General features: G+C 43.4%; 3 protein-coding genes across 12 annotated transcripts in view; 1 reads left to right on the top strand and 2 right to left on the bottom strand.

The window, feature by feature from the left end:
- The first annotated feature begins 28 nt into the window (after positions 1-28).
- On the top strand, positions 29-7,961 carry ttll3 (tubulin tyrosine ligase-like family, member 3). Of its 3 annotated transcripts, XM_037489775.2 has the most exons (14): positions 29-173; positions 2,501-2,529; positions 2,624-2,685; positions 2,776-2,879; positions 2,965-3,124; positions 3,330-3,385; positions 3,554-3,682; positions 3,794-3,908; positions 4,096-4,176; positions 4,257-4,437; positions 5,079-5,227; positions 5,540-5,783; positions 5,926-6,361; positions 6,460-7,961. In XM_037489775.2, the coding sequence occupies exons 1-14, from the start codon at positions 108-110 to the stop codon at positions 7,174-7,176; spliced, it is 2,529 nt and encodes an 842-aa protein (XP_037345672.2). In that variant the 5' UTR covers positions 29-107; the 3' UTR covers positions 7,177-7,961. The 3 variants fall into 3 exon arrangements, with proteins under 3 accessions (XP_037345672.2, XP_037345673.2, XP_037345674.2); XM_037489776.2 differs by lacking the exons at positions 29-173; positions 2,501-2,529; positions 2,624-2,685 and having other exon boundaries at positions 2,829-2,879; positions 2,984-3,124; positions 6,460-7,958; XM_037489777.2 differs by lacking the exons at positions 29-173; positions 2,501-2,529; positions 2,624-2,685; positions 2,776-2,879 and having other exon boundaries at positions 3,054-3,124; positions 3,225-3,385; positions 6,460-7,958.
- Positions 7,962-9,202: 1,241 nt separating this feature from the next.
- Positions 9,203-12,073, bottom strand: LOC119229442 (class E basic helix-loop-helix protein 40-like). The gene is made up of 5 exons (XM_037489778.2): positions 11,592-12,073; positions 11,428-11,491; positions 11,108-11,215; positions 10,585-10,708; positions 9,203-10,357 (listed from the first exon to the last, which is right to left on the bottom strand). Exons 1-5 carry the CDS (start codon positions 11,660-11,662, stop codon positions 9,438-9,440), a joined length of 1,287 nt encoding a protein of 428 aa, XP_037345675.2. The 5' UTR covers positions 11,663-12,073; the 3' UTR covers positions 9,203-9,437.
- Positions 12,074-13,902: 1,829 nt separating this feature from the next.
- The window catches only part of LOC119194315 (inositol 1,4,5-trisphosphate receptor type 1), a 49,988-nt gene continuing 37,412 nt past the window's right edge, over positions 13,903-26,478 (bottom strand). For all 8 annotated transcript variants that reach the window (XM_037448563.2, XM_037448559.2, XM_037448560.2 and 5 more), the window contains 10 exons: positions 25,507-25,629; positions 23,594-23,769; positions 22,218-22,382; positions 21,412-21,601; positions 21,212-21,313; positions 19,857-19,996; positions 18,971-19,136; positions 16,406-16,566; positions 15,692-15,853; positions 13,903-15,205 (listed from right to left, as the gene is read on the bottom strand). In XM_037448563.2, the coding sequence (XP_037304460.2) occupies positions 15,119-15,205; positions 15,692-15,853; positions 16,406-16,566; positions 18,971-19,136; positions 19,857-19,996; positions 21,212-21,313; positions 21,412-21,601; positions 22,218-22,382; positions 23,594-23,769; positions 25,507-25,629 (1,472 nt within the window). In that variant the 3' untranslated portion in view covers positions 13,903-15,118. The remainder of the gene's footprint in view (positions 15,206-15,691; positions 15,854-16,405; positions 16,567-18,970; positions 19,137-19,856; positions 19,997-21,211; positions 21,314-21,411; positions 21,602-22,217; positions 22,383-23,593; positions 23,770-25,506; positions 25,630-26,478) is intronic.

The following is a 26,478-nucleotide window of genomic DNA, read 5'->3' on the forward strand; positions in this document are numbered from 1 at the left end:
ATCGCTGCAGCGTCAGCCAATCACAGCGCAGAGGCACACAACGGGCTACAACGCAACTCAATAAAGCGAGGCTTTTATTTGCTCGTGGAGGTGCGTTGCTCCATACAATGTCTAGTTCTGCAGCTTCTCACATTTCTACTGCTACGGGGTGCTGGATATCACCATTGTTCAAGGTATTGTTGAGCTTGGCTTTATACCTTGAGCGAGTCCAGCGTCTATCCAAATCCTTAAAACCAAGCTGACCAAAGTCTTTCTTCGCTTATTATCATTTTCTACACGTAGGTCATATTTAACTTGTTTGGTGGCCAGAAAAAAAGAGCAAAAGAACTTACATCCTTTACATTTTTTCATGCCATAAAAAAAACTTTTCCATTTCACGTAACAATCCTGCAACCCAACATTTCGAGTATTCCGTGGAATTACATTACATTTCATTTTATTGCATTATATAACATTGTCATGACGCTACATAGTCTTCAGTAAAGTAAAACATGCAAAGTGCGCACATACAACGAAAGACAAAACAACGACATTGCTAATCTTGTGACAAACCAATAAATAACCTTCCAGAGACCCTTGGATGCCACCTTGTGGAAAGGTAGAGCATTACAAAAGATATATTATATTTGTTTTATGTTTGTAGTAATCCATGCAACGTTGGCGTAAGGCTATATAGTGTTATTATTTAACATGCAGGGCGGGTGTTTTTTTTTCGTCTCAAACCTCTGCTGATTGACGCTCGTGTTAATAAGGAAGCAACAATTTGAAATGGCGCCACCCGCACATTGGCCTCAGCATGAACTCGCACGGACAAAACCACGTGACACTGTCCACCTTTCAAACGGCCGCATCGTCAAACGGTCGGTTGGAATTAGCCCAGACGTTTTCAGTAAGATGTGTTTACACATTTGAATGTGTATCCCTGTGTCGCGGTTGACTGAATAATGCTTAAAAGTGCATGTACGCAACACGAGTGCACTGAGACTGACACTACAGGAGGCTTTCTCAAACTGTGGGGTGCGACCCTCTAGTGGTTCGCAGTGTTATTACAGATGGGTCGCGTGGGGAAATTCTGAATTGTTATGTCCAAAACTTGACTGAGAACTTCCAGTATTACAAAAGTACAAAGTACACAGAATGCTGTTGCCTCTTACGAAACTAAATAGTAATCTAAGCTCAACGTTGACCATGAAGTGAGAGCCCATATTAAGTGTGCAAACAGTAGAAAGCCGGCTCATTGCAGCCACTAATACTGATAATGCCTGCATTCATTTTCCTTTGTAATGTTGCACACTATTGTCCTTTTGTAAAGATATGCAGTGTAAAACTCTTTATAGTGAAATATTTTAACTTTTTGTGAGACAGTATGAGAGACAGTATGTGAGACAGTATGAGACACAGTGTGTGAGTCTGTGAGACAGTCGATGCTCGGCTGCGTTGTGTGGTGTTCACCATGGTGGCGCTCGTACAGGACATCATTGTGATGTCATAACAGGTCTTTGTGACCACTTAGAACTCTCTCCCTGTAAAACGTTAATCTAACTGATATCGCTCCTCCAGGAAGAGAGCTTCCCTTTTTTCCTAATTACAGCCACAATAAACTATTCACTGCCAAATATCTGTTATGTTCTGCTCATATAGAACTTTATTTGCATTGTTCTAACAAGATTAGGTTGTACATATTATTTGTTTTTGTTTTTTCTGATGGAGCAATCTGGTTTGCTTGAAAGTGTCATTTATTTATTGCATTATTTGAAAAAGCTTAAATGGAGTCAAAAAACTGTTTTTAAAATAAATGAATCTAAATTAAAATTCAACATTCCCAATTTATTTGGGGAGGTGAGGCAAAAACATTTTTCTTCCTCCAAAGTGGGTTGTGACAGAAAAGGTTTGAGGGAGGGAGGGATCCACTTTCTTGCACGCATGCTGAAAGGTGGTGGATTTTTTCATTGTGCTCTACGGTGTCCTGTTTCTCCTCGGCAAGGTTGTTGTGGCAACCGTAAACATTCTGTGGGAGCATGGACGGTTGTTATGGGAACGCTCAGTGAGAGCGTGAAGGACGGGGGAGTTTATGGTCAGGGTGGTTCGAGTCACGGCGGCGGTGACAACATAAGGTTTGTATAATAACGCTCAAAGTAAAACAATCTCAGTTGCTTTTGTTTGAGATGTAAATTCGGGGGCAGTTTTTATGTGTGACAGCTGTTGTAGATAAAGAGCTGTCAGACAAAGAGCTGATCCGGAAGGACGTAAACCAAGCCTTCTGTTTATGTATTTCCTTCCCTGTACATGCTTCTCCCAAAAAAACACATCGTGCATGCGCCTTCTGATGGTCCGTGTGTGCAAGCGCCTCTTGCAAATGGGCAACGTTGTGTCAATGAGAAGTTATGAAAGCCTCAGTCTCAGACTGCTTCAGCCAATAAAAATCCTTGTTCAGTAGCTACAGAGTTGATGCAGTTCCACAAACCATACAGTGATGTGTTCTCTGTTTATTCCTCAACAGCAGAGGATACAACGTCTAACAGTGAAGAGGTACATAAGTGGAAGGAAGGCATTTTTTGATATATCTATCTATTGTCGGGACTATGTATCCATCTGTCCCTCTCTTTGTCTTTCTGACTAACAGAACTGAGCACTGCTCGCTGATCAGCTCGACAGAGAACTATATAACCATGCAACAAATGTCACGTAAGTGAAGAGAGATCTGCTTTATTCAAATGCATACGTGTTGTGTTCACTTTTTTACTGAAAAGTTTCTCTCTGTGTAACACTCCACAGTGGCTCCAGTGGAGGGCGCGTTACGTCGCAGGGTGCCAACCCTGCCAGCGATCAAGCCAGACAGGCTAAAAACAGCTAAAGCGCTAGTGGCAAAGGCAGTCATGGTGATTATATCTACAAGCAAGATGCCATCATAAGAACTCATCATTTTCATGTGACCCTTTCCGTCTCTCTTTCACAACTCCTCAGCTGAAGAAAGTGTTTTCAGTGCAGGGGCCGTACCCTGTGATCCGGGCTGCCTTACGAGCCAGAGGGTGGGTGGAACGTCGTGTGCCCCATCCCGCCCAGAGAGCCAGTCATTGCCATGGCAACAAGGAGGAGGATGGTGACGACGGTGCTGCGGTTACTGGTGAGAGAAGGGAGGACAAATTCCTAATTGGCGCACTAGTTCAGATGGAAACATGGATACTCGATATACAGGATGAATAATATTGTGTGCCACATTACAGACAGCAACCTACGACAACGACATATACTCTCTTTACACACCCCTCTTCTCATATAAGCCTGCAAGCAAGCGAGGACACACACGGTCTTTCCTTATCTCTTTCCAGAGAGGGTGGATGAAGGCGGGAAAGAGGAGAAGCTTGATGACATGTATGACCTCATGGTAAGACAACCATCTAGTGAATCAACATGACACTGTCATCTTGCACAATCTGGAAGCAATCAAATAAGCCATGTTGTTTTTCTACCACTACTTCATCTCCATTTTTCTTTTTTCATAACACTATGTATTATACCTCACCCAACTTACTTCTTCTCCAACCATTTATAGTCTCGCCTGGTTCGAAACGAAACAACATATTTCCACTGGACAACACGTCGTGATTACATAGACTTTCGCTCCTTACGGAATGAGCAAATGACCAACCACTACGCAAATTCTGGGACGTTTACTACCAAGGTCTCAATATTATCTAATGACTGACTGGCAAAATTACAAGTTTAAACTTTGACCAGAGGTCAGCAACTGCTCTATCTCGTACAGTATGAACATATGTTTGGTTTCTTACAGGTTGGCCTCTGTGTGAACCTCCGTAACCTTCAGTGGTTTGATACAGCAGATCCCGACACCTTCTTCCCAAGGTGCTACAGGCTTGGGGCAGAGGATGAAAAGCAGGCTTTCATAGGTCCGCTGCACGGCTCTATAACACATAGCCAAAGATTTGCTATCAAAGACGCAAAGATGATGCACAAAGTAACAACTGGAGTCGTCACAAGAGCTTTCTTAGTTTCATTCGTGATTTACAGTCAAACAAAACTAAATGCCCTTTCTCTATTTATTGAGATCTCCTTCTGTTTTCTATGACAATAAAGATGATTTCAGGAAGACAGCGTGCACCAGCCTGCTGCAGCATGTGGTTAAGACAAGCAGATGGAGGAGAGATGGAGCAGAGGGTGAGGAGAAAATAATGCCCCAAACAGATGGGACACGGCCATGATTCTATGACACCGATCTGTTTTTTTTTTCTCCACAGACTTAGATAATGTGGAGCATCAATTTGTTGGTCCGGGGCTGATTGACACAGCTTTGCACGTCTGTCAAGAGTTTCTCAATGTTTTAGATCACAGAGACATTGATGTTACCGTAGAAACATCGACCTCGGTGGAAGAGCAGCATTGGGTGGAGTTTCTGCATGACTACTACATGGTTGTGCAGTAAGTGCGTCTTCCGGAAGCTTCCTGGTTTGCCTCTTATTCTACCGTTTTATTAGGTGCGATTCAGCACCGATACCATACATACATCACATATGTGCATGGCTTTATATAACACTATCTATAACTGTGTTGAATGTTAATAGATTACTCAGATTGATGTTAATTATAGAGTAGAGTAGGTTTTACACTTTACACAATTTATAGAGCATGTTCTAGTTCAACAAAATCAGAATCAGAACCATTTATTGCTAAGTATGTTGAACATTGGGCAATAAAACAATAAGACGAATTACCACAGTGCAAGAAATATGGATGAAATAGAAATCTATGAAATATGAATATACCATATGAAATTGACTATGAAATGTACAATTACATTTATAAAATAATAGAGAATGTAAGAAGAAAAGAATCTAAAATATAAAGTAATAATAGCGTAGCTGCAGCTCCATTGTATTGACCTGGACAATGTCCATGAACACAGCACTCAGTTTGAATTCAGATTTTTATTTTTTCCATTGCGAGTATACATTGCGCCTATGTATGCACTGTCTATTACAAAAATAACTTCCTGGAGAATAGCACGATAGTAACATTTGGTGAACTTGCACATTAAATAACTCTGTTATGTTTGTGTATAGTAAAGGTGCATTGATCAGGGGTAGCAGTCTGTTTGTGGAGCGCTGCCAGGCCACTTTAAACAAAATGCAGGAGGCTTGCCCTCAGCTGGATACTGATGGACTAAAAAACATCTGGATCATCAAACCAGGTGCCAAGTCAAGAGGACGAGGTGAGGTTTTAAGAAAATAATCATGATAGTTACATAATCATCTTTATGTTAATGTTTTACTTTCTCTGCACACAACACTGAATTTGTGATCACAGATATCCGGATTGTTTTTTTTCTACACCTAGATGGGAAAACTATAATAATGGTCCCTACAGTGTCTCTTTTAGCTTTAGTATGACCAAAGAAAGTTAACCTAGTATTTATTTAGGAAGTCATCAGAAACACCTTGTCTTCCTCTTAGATGAATGCAGTTTTGATTTGTTGGAGCCAATTGTGGGTCCTTAGACCTTTTTCCATGTCCCAAACACCCAGGCATCATGTGTATCAATCGCCTGGAGGAGATTTTGGCCCTTGTGGACGGTGACAGAGCCCTGACTGCAGAGAGTAAGTGGGTGGTTCAGAAATACCTTGAATGTCCTCTGTTGGTCCACGGCACCAAGTTCGACATCCGTCAGTGGTTCCTCATCACCGACTGGAACCCTCTGACGGTCTGGTTCTACACCGAGTGCTACCTGCGATTCTCCACTCAGCCATACTCAACAAACACTCTGGACAGGTCAGACAAAAGAGAAAAAAACATTATTTACTTACGCTTGAGTCATTTGTGGAGGGATTGATTAACCACTTCAGGTAGACTAAATGTACTCATTTCAATCAAAGCATGTCCTTCATGGCCTCACCTCCGTTATTTCCTTCAGCTCAGTCCACCTGTGCAACAACTCCATCCAGAAGCACTTTCAGCCGTCCTCTGAGCGCCATCCAGCAGTGCCTTTGGAAAACATGTGGTCGTGCAGTCAGTTTAGGGCGTATCTGCAGCAGCAGGGCCGTGGGGCAGAGTGGGAGTCAGTGGTGGTCACGGGCATGCAGCAAGCGTTGGTCCGTACCCTGCAGACAGCCCAAGACCTGGTGGAGCCCCGCAAGGCGAGCTTTGAGCTCTACGGAGCCGACTTCATGTTGGGCAGAGATCTGAAGCCTTGGCTCCTGGAGATCAACGCCAGTCCGACTATGGCCTGCTCCACTTCTGTGACCGCTCGCCTCTGCCCAGCTGTGCAGCTGGACACGCTGAGGGTGGTGCTGGACAGACGGACTGATCCCAGTGCTTACACAGGAGGCTTCCAGCTAATCTTCAAACAGGTCAGAATCTATTTACACATCGTGCCTAGAGGCAAAGGGTGTTCCTTTCCAGGTGAATTACTCTGAACAATACGAGTCTTACTTCATCACCCTTCCAGGCTGCAGTTGAGGTTCCTCCGTACGTGGGAGTGAACTTGCTGGTGGAAGGAGCCCCCGTACGGCGATCCAGACACCGACTTCATAAACAAGTAGTTTCTAGCCCAGCTACCCATTTCCCTTTGGACCAGTCTTTGTCGGAAAAAGCTGAAACGACACACAAGTGCCACTCGGGCAAGGAGAAGCAAACCGCTGTAGATATATTGAGCCAGCTGTCAACAACATCTTTTCGCCTGGAACGAGAGGGGGGACCAGACATCCAGAATACCTCCTGTGTTGACATCTCCTGTCGCAGTCTGGCATGGGATCACCCTTTGATGGTGCACACTGAACCTCGGAGGAAAGCTCAACGTTTGGGTTTGGGCCTCGGTGGCAAAGTGCCAACCCTGGTCCCACGGAGCTTTTCTTTTTCCCTCAGCCCTCCTGTCAACCCAGGCCATCAACCACTCATCTCCAGAGCCGTTGTTGCCCAGACAGCTTTAAAACTCCAACAGAGGTCTCCTAGGAAGAGCTTTCCTTCACTCCGGGGCCCTCTTCCTACCATGGAGGTCTTTAGCTTGCAACCAAGCGTTGCCTCTGCTACCAGTGCCTGTCGTAATCCACGTTTGCCCTCTCACCACAGTGTCCACAGGCGCCAGTTATTCCTCCGCTCTCAAAGGCAAAGCATGGCTATATTTAGAGAAGAGTGCACAGAGGAACGTGAAAATGATCGGTATTAAGTGTCAAATAGACTGGAGCCTGATGAAAGACAAATTAAATATTTAAATCACAACTTATTTGATTGTGGAAACCTTCGAATCATTTTGATGGGATCCTATATGAATACTCTTCACATTCTGATACACTATTAAATCGCAACAAAGTCTGTCCAGTATTGTGGATACTTCAAGGTGGCTGTGCCAAAAAATATTACAACAAAACACGTGGTTCAATGCTCTGCAGATTCATAATCAGACTCGAATGAATGGGATTTAGGTATTTTAAATGGCCAGCAGGTGGCAGCACAGGCTAAATGATCAAGATGCATTGTTGCCAAAGCCTTTTTAGTGGAAAGACTTAAAAGGAAAACGCTGTCAGTTCTTATCCAGATGTTGCCACATATTTGGCAACATAAATGTCAATACATTTACCTTCAAGTTATCTAAGCGAATGTTTTTACTGAGCTATTAAATTAAAATCAACTACTGAAATTGCCAAACTGTAAGATATGTTATTTTGCAAGATATATAGTCAGGAAACAATGAGGAGGGGCGGCAGGTATGACGTGACACAAAGGTCAAACCGGAGATGTTGTGCTTAAGCATCTTAAACTCCAGCCCTCAAACGTCCAACTTCAGAAGTTAGTATTTAAAGCAACATCTGATTAATTGGCTAAACTGGCTTTATTATTGTGTTTACTACTGAAGGCATTTTGTGTGCTTTCACACTTTCACACAGTTTTTAGGAGCAAACACATAAATTACAAAGAAATCTGCAGCATCTGCAGCAGTTGAAAAAGTGCTAACACAAAATACAAAAAATGTGATGTGCACAATACTACACATACTACTTGTGGTGATAAGTATTTTTCTAGGTTGTGCATTTGTAGTGCAGGAACTTTAAATAGAAAAAGGGATCTCGAACATCTTTGACATTTCAAAAATAGAATCATGGATCCAATAAAATTGCAGAAAAATAGAGTCTCTCTTTCAAGGCTGCTGACTAGAAGCAGATGGATCCTGATGATTGCCTCAGGAGCTCCACTGGAACTGTTTACGCTCTCATGTTGTCACTTGTTGTTGTGTTGGTGTTAAATGCTTTAACGCACACTTCCCTTTCATATATAGTACAGGCAATTTTTCACAGGAAAAAAAAATACTTTATTATTACACTTATATAATGTATACCAACATTTATCGACAAAATATTTACATCAAACATCTTTCACGTAGGTCCTAAAATATAAAATCCCAAGTACCTCTTTCTATAGAAAACTAGTCTTCTGGTAAAACGTTTACATTCAACTTCTCTTCTCCTCACCCCTTTGACTCCAGTATTCATTCATAGTACAGAGAATAAACATCTGAGATTTATCAGCTTTTCACAAGTAAAAGGCAACAGCACAAACAAACACCAGGTTTGACTTGAGCAGAAACAGATGTTGAGTATGCAGACCAGGTCCAGCACAGTGCTACAGTATGTACACAGTTCTCTGAGTACACAACGTACAATTGTCTGCACTCTGCCCACTTCCTATCTCTCCTGACGGACAGAGTGCAAGAACAGGTATCAAAAATAGAAATGTACAAGAAGGCTATGAACAATAATTACAGGAAATCCATCTGAACGGTCTGTTTGACAATGAAAAACAAGACTTGTCATTATTTGTGGTCATGTGGTGGCCCATTCCTACATCCATGCATTCATTGGGTGTACCTTTACTTATGCGTACACACTTGAGGAAACCCGTGCATCTTATGTAGCCGGTCATCATAGTGTCAAAGGGTTCAAAGGGCACCCAGTAATGAGCGTAATGGTGACCTAAAGGACAAGGGCAAAAATCTTTGGGTGAAGAATTACCTCTAACATTTGGCAAAACACTTTCTAAAGTCCAAAGATGGCGTGTTTCTACCACAGCTACAAGATGCATCAGTCATTGGCATTTAAAATTGAATAGCAGCATCTAAAACGTATCTTTTTTTACATTCAACCAAGTGTTTGTGTTGGTGTGTATGCAGGGCAGTTTATATGATACTTTTGCACTGAGTTATACCACTGGGCATTTAACATTCAACCAGAGCGTTGCATTCTGCCAGTGTGAACGGATGTAGCTCGCGCCTCCATCTCCTCTTGATCGTTTAGAAAAGTCCTCCAGTTTGTTGTTGTACCTCTAGGCTGAGGAACAGAGAACAGGAATGAGGATGGGTTATAAAAAGCCTCGGCCATCGTCGCGTTCCTACTACAGCCTCTAGAACAGGATCACCTGGTCGCCCCTATTCTATCAGTCTTTGGCTTCCTGGTTGAGGGGTGGTACTTGCTTTAACGCCTGAAGGAGAGCAGGGGAGTCCATGAGGGTCTGAGCAACGGCTGCAGGAGGCGAGCCGCCCCTCGGAGACGCCACCAGCTGAGGTGGAAGCGGCCTTTCGCTCTGCATCGTGGCTGCGGAGCCTCCCAAGCCGGGGTAGAGCATGGGCATGGCCCCGGGGTACCAGCATTTCTCCAGCATTGGCAGGTAGGCCGCAGCAGAAGGTGGAAGGAGGTAGAACGGCATGCACAGGGGAAGAGGTGGAGTCGGACGGTTGGGGGAGACGCTCATGTAACTGCCGTAACTGCTGGAGGACGATGACGTCGCCGATTCTGTTCCTGAGGGCGGCTCGTCCTCTGACGACTCCACCCGGGGCCGTTTTTGGCGAGGCCCCTCATCCTCCTGCTTGATACCGGAGCTCTGCCTTTCGCCCAGTGCTCGCTTCAGCTGGCTCTCGTGACCGTAGTAGTCTGGGCGCCCCTGTTGCGCGCCAGAATCAGTCTTCTCCAGCTCCCCTCCATAGCCGCTGTCCGTATCCGTATCACTGCCGCTCTGCTCGCTGCCGATTGGAGCGTGCGCCCGCTGGATGACGGGCACGCAGTTCCTGCCGTTGCCCTCGCTGGGTTTAGGGGCTAAGCCGGCCGGCGTCTCCTTGTTAGGTTGGTGCTGGTGGTAGGCGGGGATTTCTTCACATTGTGAGCTGGGAGGAGTTCCTGGTCGGACCGGACCTTGCAGCACCTCTGCGGCTAACTTATGAATGTAATTGATCACGTGGGATGGTGCGAAATCTCCATCGGTTTCATGATTGCCCAGATACTGAAGCATCTCCTTGGCACAAATGTGAAAGCCAGAGCGAAACATCTCCTCTGACTTCTCCTGGTTGACAGCAGGCTGATCTGTAAAAGGACAAGAAACCACAGTCAGAAATGCTGCCATTTGACGCAGGTGTCCTCTTTCCAATAAATAAAGCTATATTTGATGTCACTTAGTCGCCTGTAGTTCTAGATAATCCCATCATTGTTTATTTATCTTAGTAATTTGCTCGATGGCCAATAAACCCACCCTGCTGCATGAGTATTTTTGTGAGTGCACAGACGCTGTGTGTGAGTGGTCTGCAGCTCACCAATTTGCATGCCGCTCTGCAGAGCAAGAATCTTCTGCTGCTGCTGCTCCAGAAGAGAGGTGATGGCTTTCACGTGCTTGAGTGTAAGCTCTAAAACCACAGCCTTCTCCAGATGGCCCAGAGTCTGTGAGAAAGACACATAGTCAGCACATCCTCAACTATTATACAACACAGAGAACCTACACGTTCGCAAAATCTACAACAGCTGCAATAAAAGGCAAAAAAATAAAAGGCAACAATAATTTAAAATATACAATTTGATATGCGATCCATATGTAAAACATCTTGCAGTCTGGATAATACAAAATGATAAAAGTTCTGGTTTTGTTCTTATAGGATTGAATGTCATTTGGAAAGTACCCTGTTTAAACAAAGGCACATGACAGAAGACACGTCCTCCTCGGCGTGAGCTGCTGACGTAGTGAGCCGAGAGGATGCAGTACCCACGCGCAGCCACTAGATGGTACATGCCACTCGGTACGGCGAGTCCCGTTTTTCACTCCCAGCCACAGCCCAAACTCACCGTGAGTTTCAGGTGTTCTGGTAATAAATCTTTCAGCTGAGAGATACACTCGTTTATCCGGTCACGCCTTTTCTTCTCAATGAGTCTGTGAGGCAGCTTGTAGGTTTCCTGCAGGAATAAACAGCGTGGTCGGTTCAATTGAGCGGATCCCGGATGTACACAGATATAATTAGCTCTTAATGATGAGAGGAGTTATGTAATAACATAAACTAGGTCAACCATTTATGGTACTACAGGACTTTGGCTGGCCCAATGCATTCCTTAAAGTGCACAGTTCACACCCTTTAATAAAACTGAATAAACAAAAAATAATGACGGACCTTGCTCTCCTCTCCTCTCTTCGTTCCTCGTCTGGGTTTATAAACATACATCGGGAAATCCATCCTAAAGAAATAGGAAGAACAGTTTATGGCCTAGTCAATATACAGAACATTAACGGAATATCCAGCGCGTTTGAGGAAACGCTTTTCAAAGTATAACTTACCCCTGCAAGTCGGACGGATCCACCTGGAGTTTGGACAGAGGAGGCGGATGCGCGCCTGGGATTCGCTCCATTCTTCTTCACTCCAACCGCACAGTCAATTCGAGGTACTTCTCCAATGCGGTTACAAATATAAGCGCATGTATTCAAGAGATATTCAAAATGTTGACATGGGGTGGGAGCAGTTCGTAAAATATACCGAAATGCCACAAGAAATATATATAATGTTTTTTTTTATAAATCCCGCGGCGTTCAAAAGGCAAAGCGAAAGCGAACCGTTATAAACGGTATTTTACGCGTGAAAATAGTTTTCAAGTTAGCCCCTGCGATTTTCCACGCCGTAGTCTTGACGTGGAAGAAAGGTAAACCCTCTTGGTGGCGCGTTGGGGAAGTGGGAGGGGGGAGGACACAGCGACGAGTTAAATAAACCCTCTGACTCTGCGCTCCGCCTGACCCACCTCCGGCACATGAGGCTCACGTGTTGCGCGGCGCTGTCTCGGCGGCGGAGGGACGGCCCGCCGTGCGTCGATGGGGAGCATCGGTTGGCTGACCGCGGCTGACGTCAGAGCACCGAGGCGGCGCGTGTCCCATCCCGTGTACCACCACGCTGAAGCGCATCCGAACCGGGCGCAGAGCGCCACGGCGCAGGGAACGTGCTCGGCGGCTGGCGGCGGGCGGCGGGCCTGAGCCACGTGGAGGTGTGTGTGCGTGTGTGTTCCCGGCGCGGACGGAAATGTACAACAACACAATGCAAACCCCAGGGTGACAAATAACTATGTTATTACTGGTATAGAGCCGTGATGCTACAAAGGGTATCCAGTGCGTTTGATCCGACCGCTTTTTAAGGCACCATTTGTGTTTATAGTTTTGCAATCGCAATTTGATTGAGTGAAAGTTGAGATTAGATCAGATCAGACCATAATAATTGAAAATACACGTGCACCATGTGCGTGGATACGTGTGCGCAGTGGGTTTGTTGTCACGTTGATCTCCTCATGGCCCCGGCAGCCTGCTGAGCACGCAGCTCATCCAGCTCATCCAGCACCGGTCTAATGCGGTCTGACCTCAGATCTCACACACCTTGGCCCTTCACTGCCATTTGCAGGAGAAAAAAGGTGCATTCAGACGGCACCTTTACATTACAATTGTCACGATTCCTCAATTAAAAATCCCTTTACCCAACATATATTTATGTATAAATATATAAAGTATAAATTTAGAACACATCCTTTTAAAAATATCTATAAATATCTCGATGAAGAAAGCTCTCATAACAAATACAATGACTCAATAAAACAATCCCAGGTTGTGCTGCTCAAGGACATATAATCAAGGTTCAGTTTGATAATGCCATAAAAGAGTGAGAATAATAAATGCCTTTAAAATCATTTTTTCCCTCTGCAGGGTGGTCTGATTGGTATTTTTAAACAATTATCGCTGTGGGAATTTGGAAACAACCTTCAAGTTTTCAATTTATCCGTCCCAAATTGTCAGAAAATCCATTGAGCAAAATTCCTGCATTAACTGAATCATATGAAATCACACTTTGGGATTATCTTGTTTCTTTCGAAACCTCCCCTTTCAAGACAAGAACAAAACAATGTTCTCTCACAAGCCAGATGAGGCTGAGAGAGTTTATTTTAACCAAAAGCTAGAAGTTAAATACTGTATGTTTTAGCCGTTAAGGGTTTTCACTTAGATGGATCCTGATGATTGAACTCCTATCTTCAAAATAGAAAGGAAGCGGCAGCCGTCACGATTCTATCCAACCGGATACTTTCCTCGATGCCCAAACCCACCCTGCTGCATGAGTACAATATCACTGGTTACAGAGATGCAGCCTTAATTAAATTAAAACCAGGGAAAACTCTGTGGTAAAGTTAACGCACATAATACAATCAAACACTTTAATTTAAAATCCCTTTTAGTTCATTTCTGTATCTTGAAAGGGTTTATAAGCAACAAGTTTTTTTCATAATGTATGCAGGTAACTGTTTAAAAAGCCTGTGAGCTGCAAACAGTATTGTGTGATATACAGATCAGACCACTGGCCAGATGTTTGAATGTTAATGATGTCCAAAGTGTTAAGAGTAGGCTCATTTGTGGACAACCAGCGTAAACACAACGGTTCCTCTGCTGGAAATCTCCAAACTGACTTCCTTTCTCGCTTTCATCTGACTGTACCATGCTAGAAGCATCACGCCTTTTACGCCAAAAAGCGGGTAAACAAAGAATACAATGCCAAAAAAAACAACTTACCTTTAGAAGCGCAAGTGTTCTGTGCTTTTCCTTAAATTCCACACAAGTTTTTTTACACACTTATTTATTTAAATAGATTTCATGAAAGGGATGTACAATTTGGACACAAACCATCTAATGCTATAAAAGGTCAGTTTGGTCGAGCAGCACTTCAAATATCTAATCTACTATTTTTCCCCTCGCAGATGCTCAATCACTCAAACAGTCATTCTCAAGTGGATCTTCTTATTTGTGTGCGCTACAGAAAAAAAATTGTGCCTTGGGACTAAATTAATGAAAAGAAGATTACATAATTCAGTGCAGAATACATCTAATTTCAGCAATGTCCAACTTCTCTCCCAAATTCATTTGTGTTCTACATTATGCTTTCAGTGGGACTCCACATCATTGCTACAAACAAGCACGACATGCAACCCGCTTTAGAGTGAAGCAGTCACATGATTTGTTCCTTCTTCAGGGCAGGTCCTTGCTTTGTCATAGGGAGGTTACATACAGGTCAGCATCGTTACCCCTCAAAAGCCTTTTTAATCTCAAGTGTCCTGGAAGAAGTAGAACCTTCATTTCAGATTGCAAAAAATGCTAAAGTGATAATGAATGGAAAACCAACTATTGGTTTCCTTTAAATGGCATAAAGAGAAAGTAAGTTGACCTTTGCAGGGTTCTTTACAGGCGTCATTTATCTCCATATTTTGAATTTGAAATCAAATACTAGTTCCCAAAAATAGTCCATTCTTATTTAGACCTTGCATATCATTAAGTATTCCTATTGCTGTCGGACAAAAGCGAAACGTGTCGCAAAGTTCATACAAACCTTTAAATATACAAGTGACCCGAGTTTGCTGGAGCAACCCGGAGGATTTAAACGTCAGCAAAAGGCCACTTGAGAGCAAAACCTCCACAGGAACAAGGTCTGAACTTTGGCATCTTCCGTCCGCGTGGTGCACTGCAGAAGTCACTTCAGGTAGCACTAGTGAAGTCAGTTTTCATCCCCTAAACCACGAAGACTTGATTGTCGGGTCCCGAGGCACTTTGTTGCACACTCCGCCCACACAAATACATCCACTCTACGGGCTGCCAGTAACATGCTCATAACTTTCACTTCACACGGACACTCTGAAGCAGGCATGTACAAACACTTGTGGTGTAGTACACAGTCCGACATCAACCTAATTAAATACTGGAGACAGACGTTATTTGGCATTCTCCTGTGTAACATGTGGCGCACAGGCAAAAGTGCGAAGGCACTGGTGATACTGGCCCTAAAAGGGCCCTCAGGCAGGTTGCTGGGGATTGATGTTCATGTGCGGGGGATGACCAAGAAGACCAATCCGTTGCTTCTGTTTCCTTTGCTCGGTCATCTGCGTGTGAAAAAGGGAAGTTTAAAGATCATTGCAATCTCAAAACCAAAGGAGGATTTATACACACACACAACAATTTTATCAATTAATGAGCTTTAGGGGGGGGCTGGTAGAAAGAAAACGGTTTTCAAAGTGTTTTTCCCAAGTATTTTTTTTTTTTTTTACCTTTTCAAAGGACTGTTGTCCTCGCACAATGTGACTTAACTTTAACTTGTACATGAACGAACCCATTCAAAAACAAAGATGAGCAGCAAATACTGAAAGTAAAACCAGTTTGGGTATTAGCTCAAGCTGTCTGACCACGTCCATCATGGTGATTGTAGAACAGTAAGCAGCCACTCCGCTGTTACTTTTCATCATCATGCGGTGGCTCCGGATAATTACAGGACCACGAGGACGTCTATAACCTCCCAACGGAGGGAAAATGAATAAACCATGGGAGATATACTACAAAAGGTGTGCATTGTTTATGGCCGCGTTCTCTACCTGTTCCTTGAGCTCGGTCAGCTGTCCGGACAGGTTAGACACCAGCCTCATGGTGGACTCGAGCTTCTCCTGCAGGTTCCTGATTTCGTTTTGCTCCCCCTCGGCATCGCTGCTCACCAGTGACATGGCGCGCATCCTCGGGAACCAGTCCAGGTTGTGCTCCTGTGGCCAACCGAGCATACGACAAAAGAAGGAATCATGTGAAAAGGTTCCATGGGAAAGGTGCTACAGTTACAGCTGAAATCCAAACGACGTGGGCCGAGGGCCATTTCTCTTTAAATAAACAGGTTTGCGTGGCATCATCGCTACAGTGAAAGACGTTGATCGTGCGTTACAATTAGAAATCCCAAAGAACTGACCAAGGGGTTCTTTTCATGCTTTGGTTAAAGGGTTAGGGAGCAACTAATGTACCCTCTTATACAGTATTCCTGTATGTCTGCACCATTCTGTTTGTGTCATTTAATGCACATGACCAGCCAGTTCGGTCTGAGTAGAGTCAGTTCGGGTTAGACAAGAGGAACGCATTATTGTACAAACGGTGTGTGGAACACGCCTGTACATGTTTACAAGTCTGACTCCGGGTTTCTGTCTGTTGTAGTAGCTGCGCCAAAAACTGGACGCTCATTTTACTGCACCAGACTATAAACTACCCCAATGCAGCTCGAAGGAGAACTAGAACCCCTTTCAGGGTAAAAAGTAAGGCTTTTTATTTACCTTGATCATCTCAGCTACGTAGCTTTCGGGGCCTGTGTATTCAGTGGAGTCCTTAACTTTTACCAGCACAATAAAGAACAGGTAGTGCCACATGTTGTGCTCCTCTTTGATGTGCCCCTCAAAAGTCACTGTCTTGTTGTCAAACTTGTCACGCTCCAGGCCTGCAGAGGGGCAACGATGCCGGTTATTTATGCAAAGCACGTTTAGGAACAAACACCGAAACAGGAAAATAGTACGCTAGTTAAACGCATCTTCCGGAAGTCAGGCAAAAAAAAAACGTTTTGCAAGAGAGAAGAAAATTACAGTAGATAGAAACTAAGCTATACGCAAATATCAATAAAGATGATAATGACACGCTTTCTCACAACATTGGAATAATATATATACATAAATGAGATGCATTAAATCAACATAACACATCATTGCAAACAAGCACTCACAACAGCATTAGAAAGGTTTCACTGCAACTATAAACTTTCTAAAGGGATAAAGGACAAGGTGCTGGAGAAGCATAGCTAGTGTTGTGTACTCGAGTGAGGTGAAACTACAACATTTCATGCAGTGCAGGCAGAATCTTTTAAAAGAGGTTTAACATATGGCAATATTTGTTTCAGGGATATTTTAGGTGGATTTAAACAGCAAAACCTCGTGAATATATTCTATACTATAGTTCACAAACTAAAAGAGCAATAATGGCTCCGTACCATTAAAGTGAACAAAATATGCAATTTGATTGTATCGAGGAAAGTAAGATGCAATGAAGAGAACAATATGTTATTATTTAGACCTCTTGTTTTATAGATCTTAACAAGGCGTCTTGCAAGACATCAATGCAAGTTTGGTTGTCTGCACTTTTGCCTATAAAAAAAAATATTTCTTTAAACAAAAACATAACCCACTGGTTCTTTTTGTTTCTCAAGGTGCTATAAACATCCATGTTTGGATAAATGGTCAAAAGGAGCTTCCGTCTGTGCAGTTATAATATTATGGTTCAGCCAAGGATATATCCTTGGGGGGGGGGTTAGATTTAAACAAGTAGGAGCTACCTCTATATTTAGACCAAAGTTATAAGACACCAAAAGAATAACTAAAGTTGCTCCCTTGCGGTTGGTTATATGCTTGCGCCAGTCAGTCAGGTTGCAGTTTTAATCCAAAATGTCCCCACTTCACTGTTTTATCTGACAATCAGACATCTGCATGTTACCGCTTAATCAGCTCATTTATTATCGAGTCATTCAAAAATTGTTTTGTGAGGTCCGGAACCCAACTGATGTTAAAGCACAACTCCTTCACGTTAGCTACAGGCCGACATGTTCAGTAATCCTTCATATTAGTTATTAATATGCAGTGATGAAATATAAACCGCTTTCTTGAGAAAAACATTCGGTCAGTTCCTCTTCCCCTTCTTGTATACATGACTGAGAGTGACTCCAAGTATGAATCCTTGGAAAGGAAATATTTTAGCTACAAGTGAAAAAAACAAAGCTGCACAGGAAATTCCTTGGCCGAAGACCTAAGAAATATTGATGGTTTATAAAACAGAGCTGGATGGATGAGAGCCACTTAAGTCCGTAGAGGTCAGCTCCTAATCTTCGCATCTCCTGTTCCCTTTGTGGTTCTTGGGGAAACCATGGAGACCGCAGCCCCCCGCGGGCCATGGCCTTTTTTAAAATGAGTCAGCCAGAGCGGACGGTTGGCCGGGTGACGTACTGTTCTCATTCCAAACGCTCACCGCCGGTCCTGAGTGCGTGACCCAAACACATGTATGCACGCACGCGCACACACACACACACACCTACAAAATGTACTGCTGGGCTCACACACACACACGTGTACTTTAGATGCACATATAAAGAAATGCAGATACCGCATCAACAAGGGTCAGAGTGTGGCTCGCCAGTATCAAGCTGCACAAAGACATATGGGGGACAAAAAAATAGACTTTCTGCTCGTGAGCAAGTGGGAGTAAATGTCTCGAGGTGTAAGACAGACATGAATTATGGAGGCGAGCCGAGCAGTGGCAGGAAACTCTCATGACTCAACCTTCTTTGGAACGACAGCTCAGTGAAAGAGAGGGAGAAGGAGGGGGAGGGGGGGGTGGGGGGGGAGGCGCCTGCAAGAAACTGCGTGCAGCTTAGCAGGCAAACCAGAAACCACAAACACACCATGAAATCTAACAGGCAGAAAAGGGGATTTTGGACCGAATCGACATGAGCTATATTGGGGTACTAAGAGTACCAATGGAGTCTTTGAATCACAGAGCACGGCCCTACCAGGCTGCCCTGATGATTGGAGAGCAGTAACTTAAGGTTCGATTGACTAGACAACATCATTAGGAAAATATTACAGTACAAGCAGCGGCAGAAAAATGCCACATATGATAAAAGAGAAAGTGATACATTAGCAAGTTTGAAATAATTTGTTAAAATCATAATACACTTTCAGATGATTGGCCAATTGATTAAACAACTAATAGTTTGGTTTAAGCACTACTCACGTGAAGCAACTGAAGAAAGGCATGATGGAAACAATGGGGCTTTCGAAAGAGATGCAGCGCAGACTCACCGCAGATGAAGCAAGTAGTCTTCAGCACTTCTTCTTTCTTCTGTTTTTCACTCCTCAGGTCAGCAAAAGTGTCAATAATTACGCCAAAGATGAGGTTGAGAACAATGATGATGACCATGAAGAAGAAGAGCAGGTCGTATATCACTCTGGCTGCAAACAGCGGCTCCTGTGAATGGAAATGTTCATTAGGTATCGACTAGAAATGTCACTTACAAAGTAGTTATTAACTATTTGGACAACAAGCGAACAATTGAGAGTAAATTGAACAAAAGAGATATTATAGACTTTATTGTGGTAGGCATTGACCCAGAGGAAAGGTCTAGCATGTGTACGATGTTGTGAGTTTAAAAAGAGGTTAAGCTTAGTCATCATGGACCTAAATGGAAACACGAGACCACAAGTGAAACCTGCCAGATGCTACAGTAACAGAGCCGGTCGACCTGATCGGCCTTTTCCCGTCTGTGTAGCACATCATCACAATGAACGTCAACGTCTACACAGTGTGCCGCAAGCCTAATGCATTTAAACACATGTGGGACACGCTGGCTTTGTTGTGCACGGAGCCAACCTCCCACCCGTTTGGGGTTGAAAACTGCGGGGCCAGAGTTGCGTTACAAGTATGCGAGGCAGATATTCACATCCTCTTTTGACATCATTAGTGGCGAGTCTGAATTCGGTGGAAATCTATCTTGAGGTTTGACTCTGACAAAAAGACGGAAGAAGTGCAGCTGCGAGGAAATGTTGTGAAACCGTTTTTTTTTTTTTTCTTCCTTCTTTTAAACAAGTTCAGCGCATGGTGGGCTCGTAACCAGCTCACATGACCCTCACTTTACAGCTGCGGGTGACAAACACACACCCACGTGCCTATCTTTAGAGCTGCATTTACCTCTTTGGAAGGCTTGCGGAGCACATCCCCTACACCTCCCCCACTCCTCAGGCCGTGACTCAGCACAGTAACGATACACATAAGTAGAGAGTCGCACGTCCGCTCCATGTCGCTGTCCTCCTCACTGTCGTGCACCAAATCTGCAGAGGCAAAGAGGAAAGTGTGTATATTTTAAAAAGGTGTATGGTAGTTTTAAGACCCTCACAAACAACCCTGCTGCATTAGAGACATCATTTACACCGTAATGAGTTGTGAACTGGTATAACAGCAGAATTAGGACAACTGGGACTTCTTTTTTTAATCAAATGCAACATCAGAAGCATCAAGCTGTGGCTCATAATACCCAAGTTTACGCACGGCAATTTACATTTGTCATCATGCATGCAGTACTAAGGTTCCTTTTATTTAGAAATCACGATGATTCAATAGTCGACTATATGTTATTTTCTACAAAAATGTAAACACCTCATGCCATATGCATGATAAGTATATTGTGCTTGATATGTTTATATCAAGTATAGACCCAAATGAGTTCTGATAAACAATCCAAGAAGAAAAACTTAATACAAATAAATATTAGACATCTGCATGAACAAGGTACAAACTGCTATCGAAATATCCTTGGCTTAGTTGCAAAATGTATCATCTGTTGGAACTTTTTTACATGTTTTGGTTCACAGTGAGACGACGCTTAGACAAAGCAAAACAAAGAGCAACATTTCTGAAAGATGCAACCAATTTGGTAAAATTGACAATTCTTTGACAAATGGCCCTGACTTGGTTAAATGGCCCTGCGAACACGTGTTCGTCATTGGCCAAATCATTAGAGAGTTTCTATGACGCGGCTGGAGGCCGAGGGGATACAAACATGTTGTTTTTACTGAATAAACAGGGTCACATGTTGACTTTATTTTAGGTCCACTGAGGTCACATGAGAATTTTTTGGCAGTTATGCGACAGTTAAAAGAGAGTCACATGAATTCAATGTTGAATTGGTGTGACCGCAGAATGAAAGAAACTAAAAAAAGAAAACCTGTTTTTTGCCTGAAAAAGGCAGCAGATGATCCCAATAGTTCAGGATGATCCACAAGAAATGATTTCAGTTCTCCACTTCTCTCAGACAACATTCCCTCATGCGCCACTTCACCTTTCAAATACGGCCTAGAAAGTTTGACCCCAAGCTTTTCTGACCCTGCCACTAAAACAACCACATTATAAACAGAGTTTGTTGTAGGATAAATGATAAGTAATCTAGAAAAGAGCGCAGAACATTCCAATATTACATATGATTTGCATTTATTGGATTGAAATGGTTAGATTTCATTGTATTATTTAAAACTCAGTGTTGAAGTCACCTTCCTTATCTTCCTGTTGGGCTTCCGTGGTGCAATTCTCATCAGTCCCCCCCGGACACATTCCTGCAGACAGGAACTCACTGGCCAGACTGCCTCCATTTTCTAGAGAGTAGGAACCAAAGTTGTACAAGCTTTCTCGTCTTTGCAAAATGAAAAAAAAAACATTAACAAAAATTAAAAGCCATCAAATATGCCCTCACTCAGAGTTGTGTTGGGAATCCGATCCACCTCCAGGATGAAGTCGTCTTTGAAGAAAATGTAGCCCACGATGGAGAACAGGTAGACCAAGATGAGCGCCAGCACGGCGGTGAGCACGATCGAGCGTCCATTACGAGTCACACTCTTGATAACATTCAGCAAGGTTTCTTCCCTGTACACCAGGTCAAAAAGCTACAGAGGCAAAGGCACACGTTAGAAAAATCAAAAAAAGACATACATTCAACAATAGATTCATTAGAAAAGTGGCCTACGGTCAACATGTGGTGTATTCATTTAGTTTACATACTTCAACCGACAGGGAAACCAGTGTTAGCTACCAAGTCCTGTAAAGTTACACAAGAAAGTCCAAGTGGCAAGAAGCACATTAGGTTTGTTGGATTCAGTTGGCCTTCATTTGATGGCTTTAACAGGTTTTTTCTTTTGCACTGAATCCTCAGTTTGCTGTCGGCCATGAAACACAGGATTTTGTTATTCAAAAATATGGAAATATGTCACACTGCATCTGCAGAACAGCTGCTCGGGCCTGGCTAATTGGGCAACCTTTCAGTGTTTGCATTTTCAGTCTAGCGGTCTAGACCTGAAGTTAACATCTCAACAACACAAACACCATTAAAGAAGCAAATGAGGCAGTTAGGACATGTTGGGGAATGCACCGAAATGGGAAGCTTAGGCGGCCGTTAGAGAAAGAAAAGTAATATTTGACTCATGGTTTTACACAAAATCTGCTGCCCTTTAGAGTAAGAGTGTGTGTGTATATATATTTACAGCGTGTGTGTGTGTCTCTCACCAGCAGACTGTAGAAAAAGACGTGAACAAACACCCCCAGAGAGCAGATGATGAGATACAGGAGGTGGTAGAGGAACTCAAAGTCCAACACCATGGCTCTGTAACCCCGCGTGAAGGTTCCTCGGTTCCCCACAAAACTTATCAGGAAGATGATTTTATTGCACACCTGGAAGATTAAGTAAATGCATCTTTAGAGTATTGTTCAATATCAGTTGCAGTAACTTGATTTAACAGATTTAGCTTCCCAACCCTGGATGTATGCAGTACTCATCATTATTTACGCATGTTTCTGAAATGTTCCATCTGACTAAGAATGATACTGACACTACTGGGTGCTATTTGAAAAACCCACACAGCTGCAAAGAAAAAGAGAACACATGGTTCAAAAATGTCAAACACACAATCAGTGGGGACATCGGACTACTGACCAGCTGCGTGTAAACGAGATTTGAGAGTAACCCGGTTACTGCAGTCCATGGTAACGTGCTCTCTCATTTTCTGCATTAACCGGATCTCCCTCGATAACCCAGTTTATTTTGTTCAGGTCAGTGTAGCGTTTGAGGAGGGAGATGATCTCGGTGTGTCCAATACTTGATTTTGTCTGTGTGTGTGTGTGTGTGCGCACATCTAGAAAATCACTAGTGGGTGCATTGGGGGGGGGGGGGGGGGGGGTGTTGCTTCACACGGCTTAGCGTGGGCATGGCGCTGCCAAGGAGAAGTATGGGGCCAGGGGGGCAACGCCACCGGCAGACGCTGCACCAGCCTGCCGAGTGGGCATGAGTGTGAAAGAAGAACTGGAACTAGTGGTTTGTCAGCTTGTGAAAGTACATGCAGTAATGTGCGTGAGTAGTGAAACAAAGAAATACCAGTATGTTTTTAACATTTCTCTGGGCAAAATGACAAAATACACAAGAGAAGAACGTTGAAAAGGTTTTTTGTCCACATTTTCAGATGCTCTGAGAACGCTGCTCTTCTTCCAATACAATGGAAGGGAATGCATTTCATCAAAGGTGCTCAAATACGGTCGGTGCTAGGCTCTATGTGTACGTCCCACTTCCAATACAGACTGTGTCATTTAGTATTTGGAGTATCCATGGACACTTTCTGAAAATAAATCTCACAAACCTTCCATTTACAAATCTCAATTCATTTGGAGTGAATGGAATGTCTAAAAACAGGAAGAACAAGATAACACGCAAAATCCTCACATTTCAGAAGCTGGAAATAGAAATAATTGCGTGTTAAATAACCAATTGTTTCAGCTCCACAGAATTCCATTTCCATCCATTAAATTTGAGTCGCCTTTAGCCATTAGACCACAACTAACCGTGTGAGGAGAAATCCGGGTGAACTAACTATTTAAAGCAGATCACTTACATTGAAGGAACCCAGAAGGAAGAGCGTGGGCTCCAGGCCAACAGAGAAGATGAGACGCAGGATGCTGATAATGACCAGGGCACGGATGCCCAGCGGTTGGGGCATGATGATAACAATGGCCAGGGTGGCCAAGACTCCCATCCACAGCAGGGCGGAGAGGTGCGTGTCTAGCATACCTGCAGGAGATAAATACACGTATTAATGCACATGAAAGCATTCAAAAGACACTTGCCACAATTCCTTTTGACCACAGCGGATCAGAAAGAATAGGTCATGAATACATGAAGGAATCATGATGCGAGGTTACAGCACAGATTGCAGCCTAAAAGAAGGCATTATTGAGGTGTTGCCTTCAGGTTGAAATTAGTGTCACTTTAAACTCATGTCAGTTAAAAAGTAATATGAAACTTTTTTTTGTATTTGTGTGCTTTATGTTTTGGTGAGGGCCGACCTTATGCTTCCCTTGATCCCAAAGTAAATCCAGGATTAGTGTGCTAGTCAGGGGTTCATGTGGCAACATATCACTGACAAAATATCAGGTTTGCGCAGCCTAAAAACCAGGCCGCACCAGCCTTCTGCCTCCGTTACGGACCACAAAAAACACTAATATCTGCACTAATATGCAAATATGTGCGCACGTATCAATGGTAGTAAGCGCTCCAGTACTCATAACTAGGGAAAAAAAGGTACATGAATGAAAGTGTTGGTTTGGAAAGAATAAATAGGAACAAAAGACAAAAGGTGGAAGAAAATGGGGCAGAAATACAAGGTTTAAGAAAAACAAATTTGGTGGGACTGGAAGCGAATGAGAAAACTTATGGGAAAGGGAACATTCTTCTTCGCCCCTTCCCTTCCACTGGATTTCTCTCCCATAGAATCCCTGTGGAGATCACATGGCAGGTGCCACTTACAGAACTGTCATCTCTAAAAATACCTCCGCTGAAAGATTCATGAGGAACGGGCCGGGGGCAGCACACGGCTCCGGTGATGTTGCAGACTCACACAGCGGTGCTTACGTGCGCTCATAAGCGGTCGAGCTCCCTCGCACTTAAGTTTCATATGTGCAGATGGAGAAATGTGCACAACTCCCCGTGAAGGCTGCAAGCATCCATTGTCAGCGTGTGGGCATGGGTTGAGTTGATCCCATTTGTCCAAAAGGCAGGACACACTGACCCAGTCTCCTGCTCTTGTAACCCCTTGTTTGAAAGCCCCAAGGAAAGGAGAGGGGAAGCATTGTGTGTGCATGTCTGTCACAGCAAGAAAGGGAGAAGGAAGTGGCCCTAAAACCATAAAATGTCGGTTGCATTGCATGTCATTTAGCTGACGCTTATCCAAGGTGCATTTTAACCATGAGGATTGAAACTCAAAAGAACCAGAAACAAGAATTTCAATTAAATACGCGGATTTACAATTTGACGAGATAAGAGCCATTATAAGTACAATTTAAGTGCTACAATTTGATAGTGTCTTTAGCTGAGGTATAGTCTGAGGAGGTGTGTCTTTAGTTCGTGGCAGAAGAGAGCCAGGACCGCAAAGAGTTGTGATCTTGTTGAGTGTTTTGCTCTCTCGGTGAGGGAGGAACAAGCAGTTTGACAGGGAGTCTCACATGATGTCTTACACACGGAAACAACCGTACTCGTGTTGTGCACTCAGATTCAGACTGTAGAATCTAATAGGCCATTAGTACCAGAAAGATAAAATATGTAAACAGTAGTGCACTAAATACACACATGCAGCTTAGACGCTCACATTGGGTTCTGCATAAAAGCCGACCAGGGCTAAGCTGACGTCTGCTTCGCAGCAAAAAGAGTACAGATATTGTAAAAATAGGCAAAGTGAGATTGTAGTGACAGGGTGTAAGAAGGGTCAGGGCTGAGTTTTAAAAAGCATGGTCTCCCACTGGTGCGACTGACCTGCATGTACACCTTCCAGGGGGTAGAAGAAGCAGACCAGCAGGTTCATGAGCACAGCCAGGTTGAAGGAGACGTTACTCCACACAGACATGTTTCTGGAGCACCAGTATAGCACTGGTTGGGCTAGGGGAAGGGAGGGGGGGGGGGGGGGAGGTAAAGTGAGAATTTATTTTTGCTCCATTTGATTTAGATTTTTGTTTAGAAATGTTTTATTGTGTTAGTAAAATTCTAAGAATGCAAGGTACCCAGATTGTCCAAATAGAGTTCAAAGACGATCCATTTATATAAGAAATTATATAAATACTGGCAAATATTCACATTCAGGAAACTAGGATTAATAGTTGATCAATAATAATGATGAAAAAGTAATTAATTAAAACCGTTTTACTTAACTTTAATTACTGTTTAGTCAACTAATTGTTCCAGCACTAAATTGATTATTACAATTCAATCCTGTTAATGTGAGTTGAGCTGAACTGGCGCAGAAAATAATGTTGCATCAAGAAACGCTGACGAAACATAAACCAACCAACAACGTTAATATTTGAGATGTTAATTGTAAAAATAAATGAATTAAAAAAGGTAAAAACTAATCTAACATTTAAAAATATACATTTTCTGGAAGAGGGAAATAAAATGTGGCTTTTCCCTGTCAATTCCCTCCTCTAAGTGAGGGACGGAATACGGCTTCGTATGCAGTCCTGCGCGTGGACTAGACAGGAGACCGAGTGGGGGTGCCGCTCTGTGTACGTTTGTATAAGGGCGCACACACACTCTCAGTTGTGATTCAAAAGGTTAATGTACAAATGTTTCACCACTCACAGTGTGGAAAGCCCCTGTCTGCTTTTAGACAGTGGAAACACACACACACACACACACACACACACACACACACACACACGCACACACGCACGCGCACACACACCTGCTGTGGAGTTGGGGATACACTTTTATTTTCCATAAACGCTTAGC

Source organism: Pungitius pungitius, chromosome 8 (assembly GCF_949316345.1).
Source record: "Pungitius pungitius chromosome 8, fPunPun2.1, whole genome shotgun sequence".
Classification (NCBI taxonomy): Eukaryota; Metazoa; Chordata; class Actinopteri; order Perciformes; family Gasterosteidae; genus Pungitius; species Pungitius pungitius.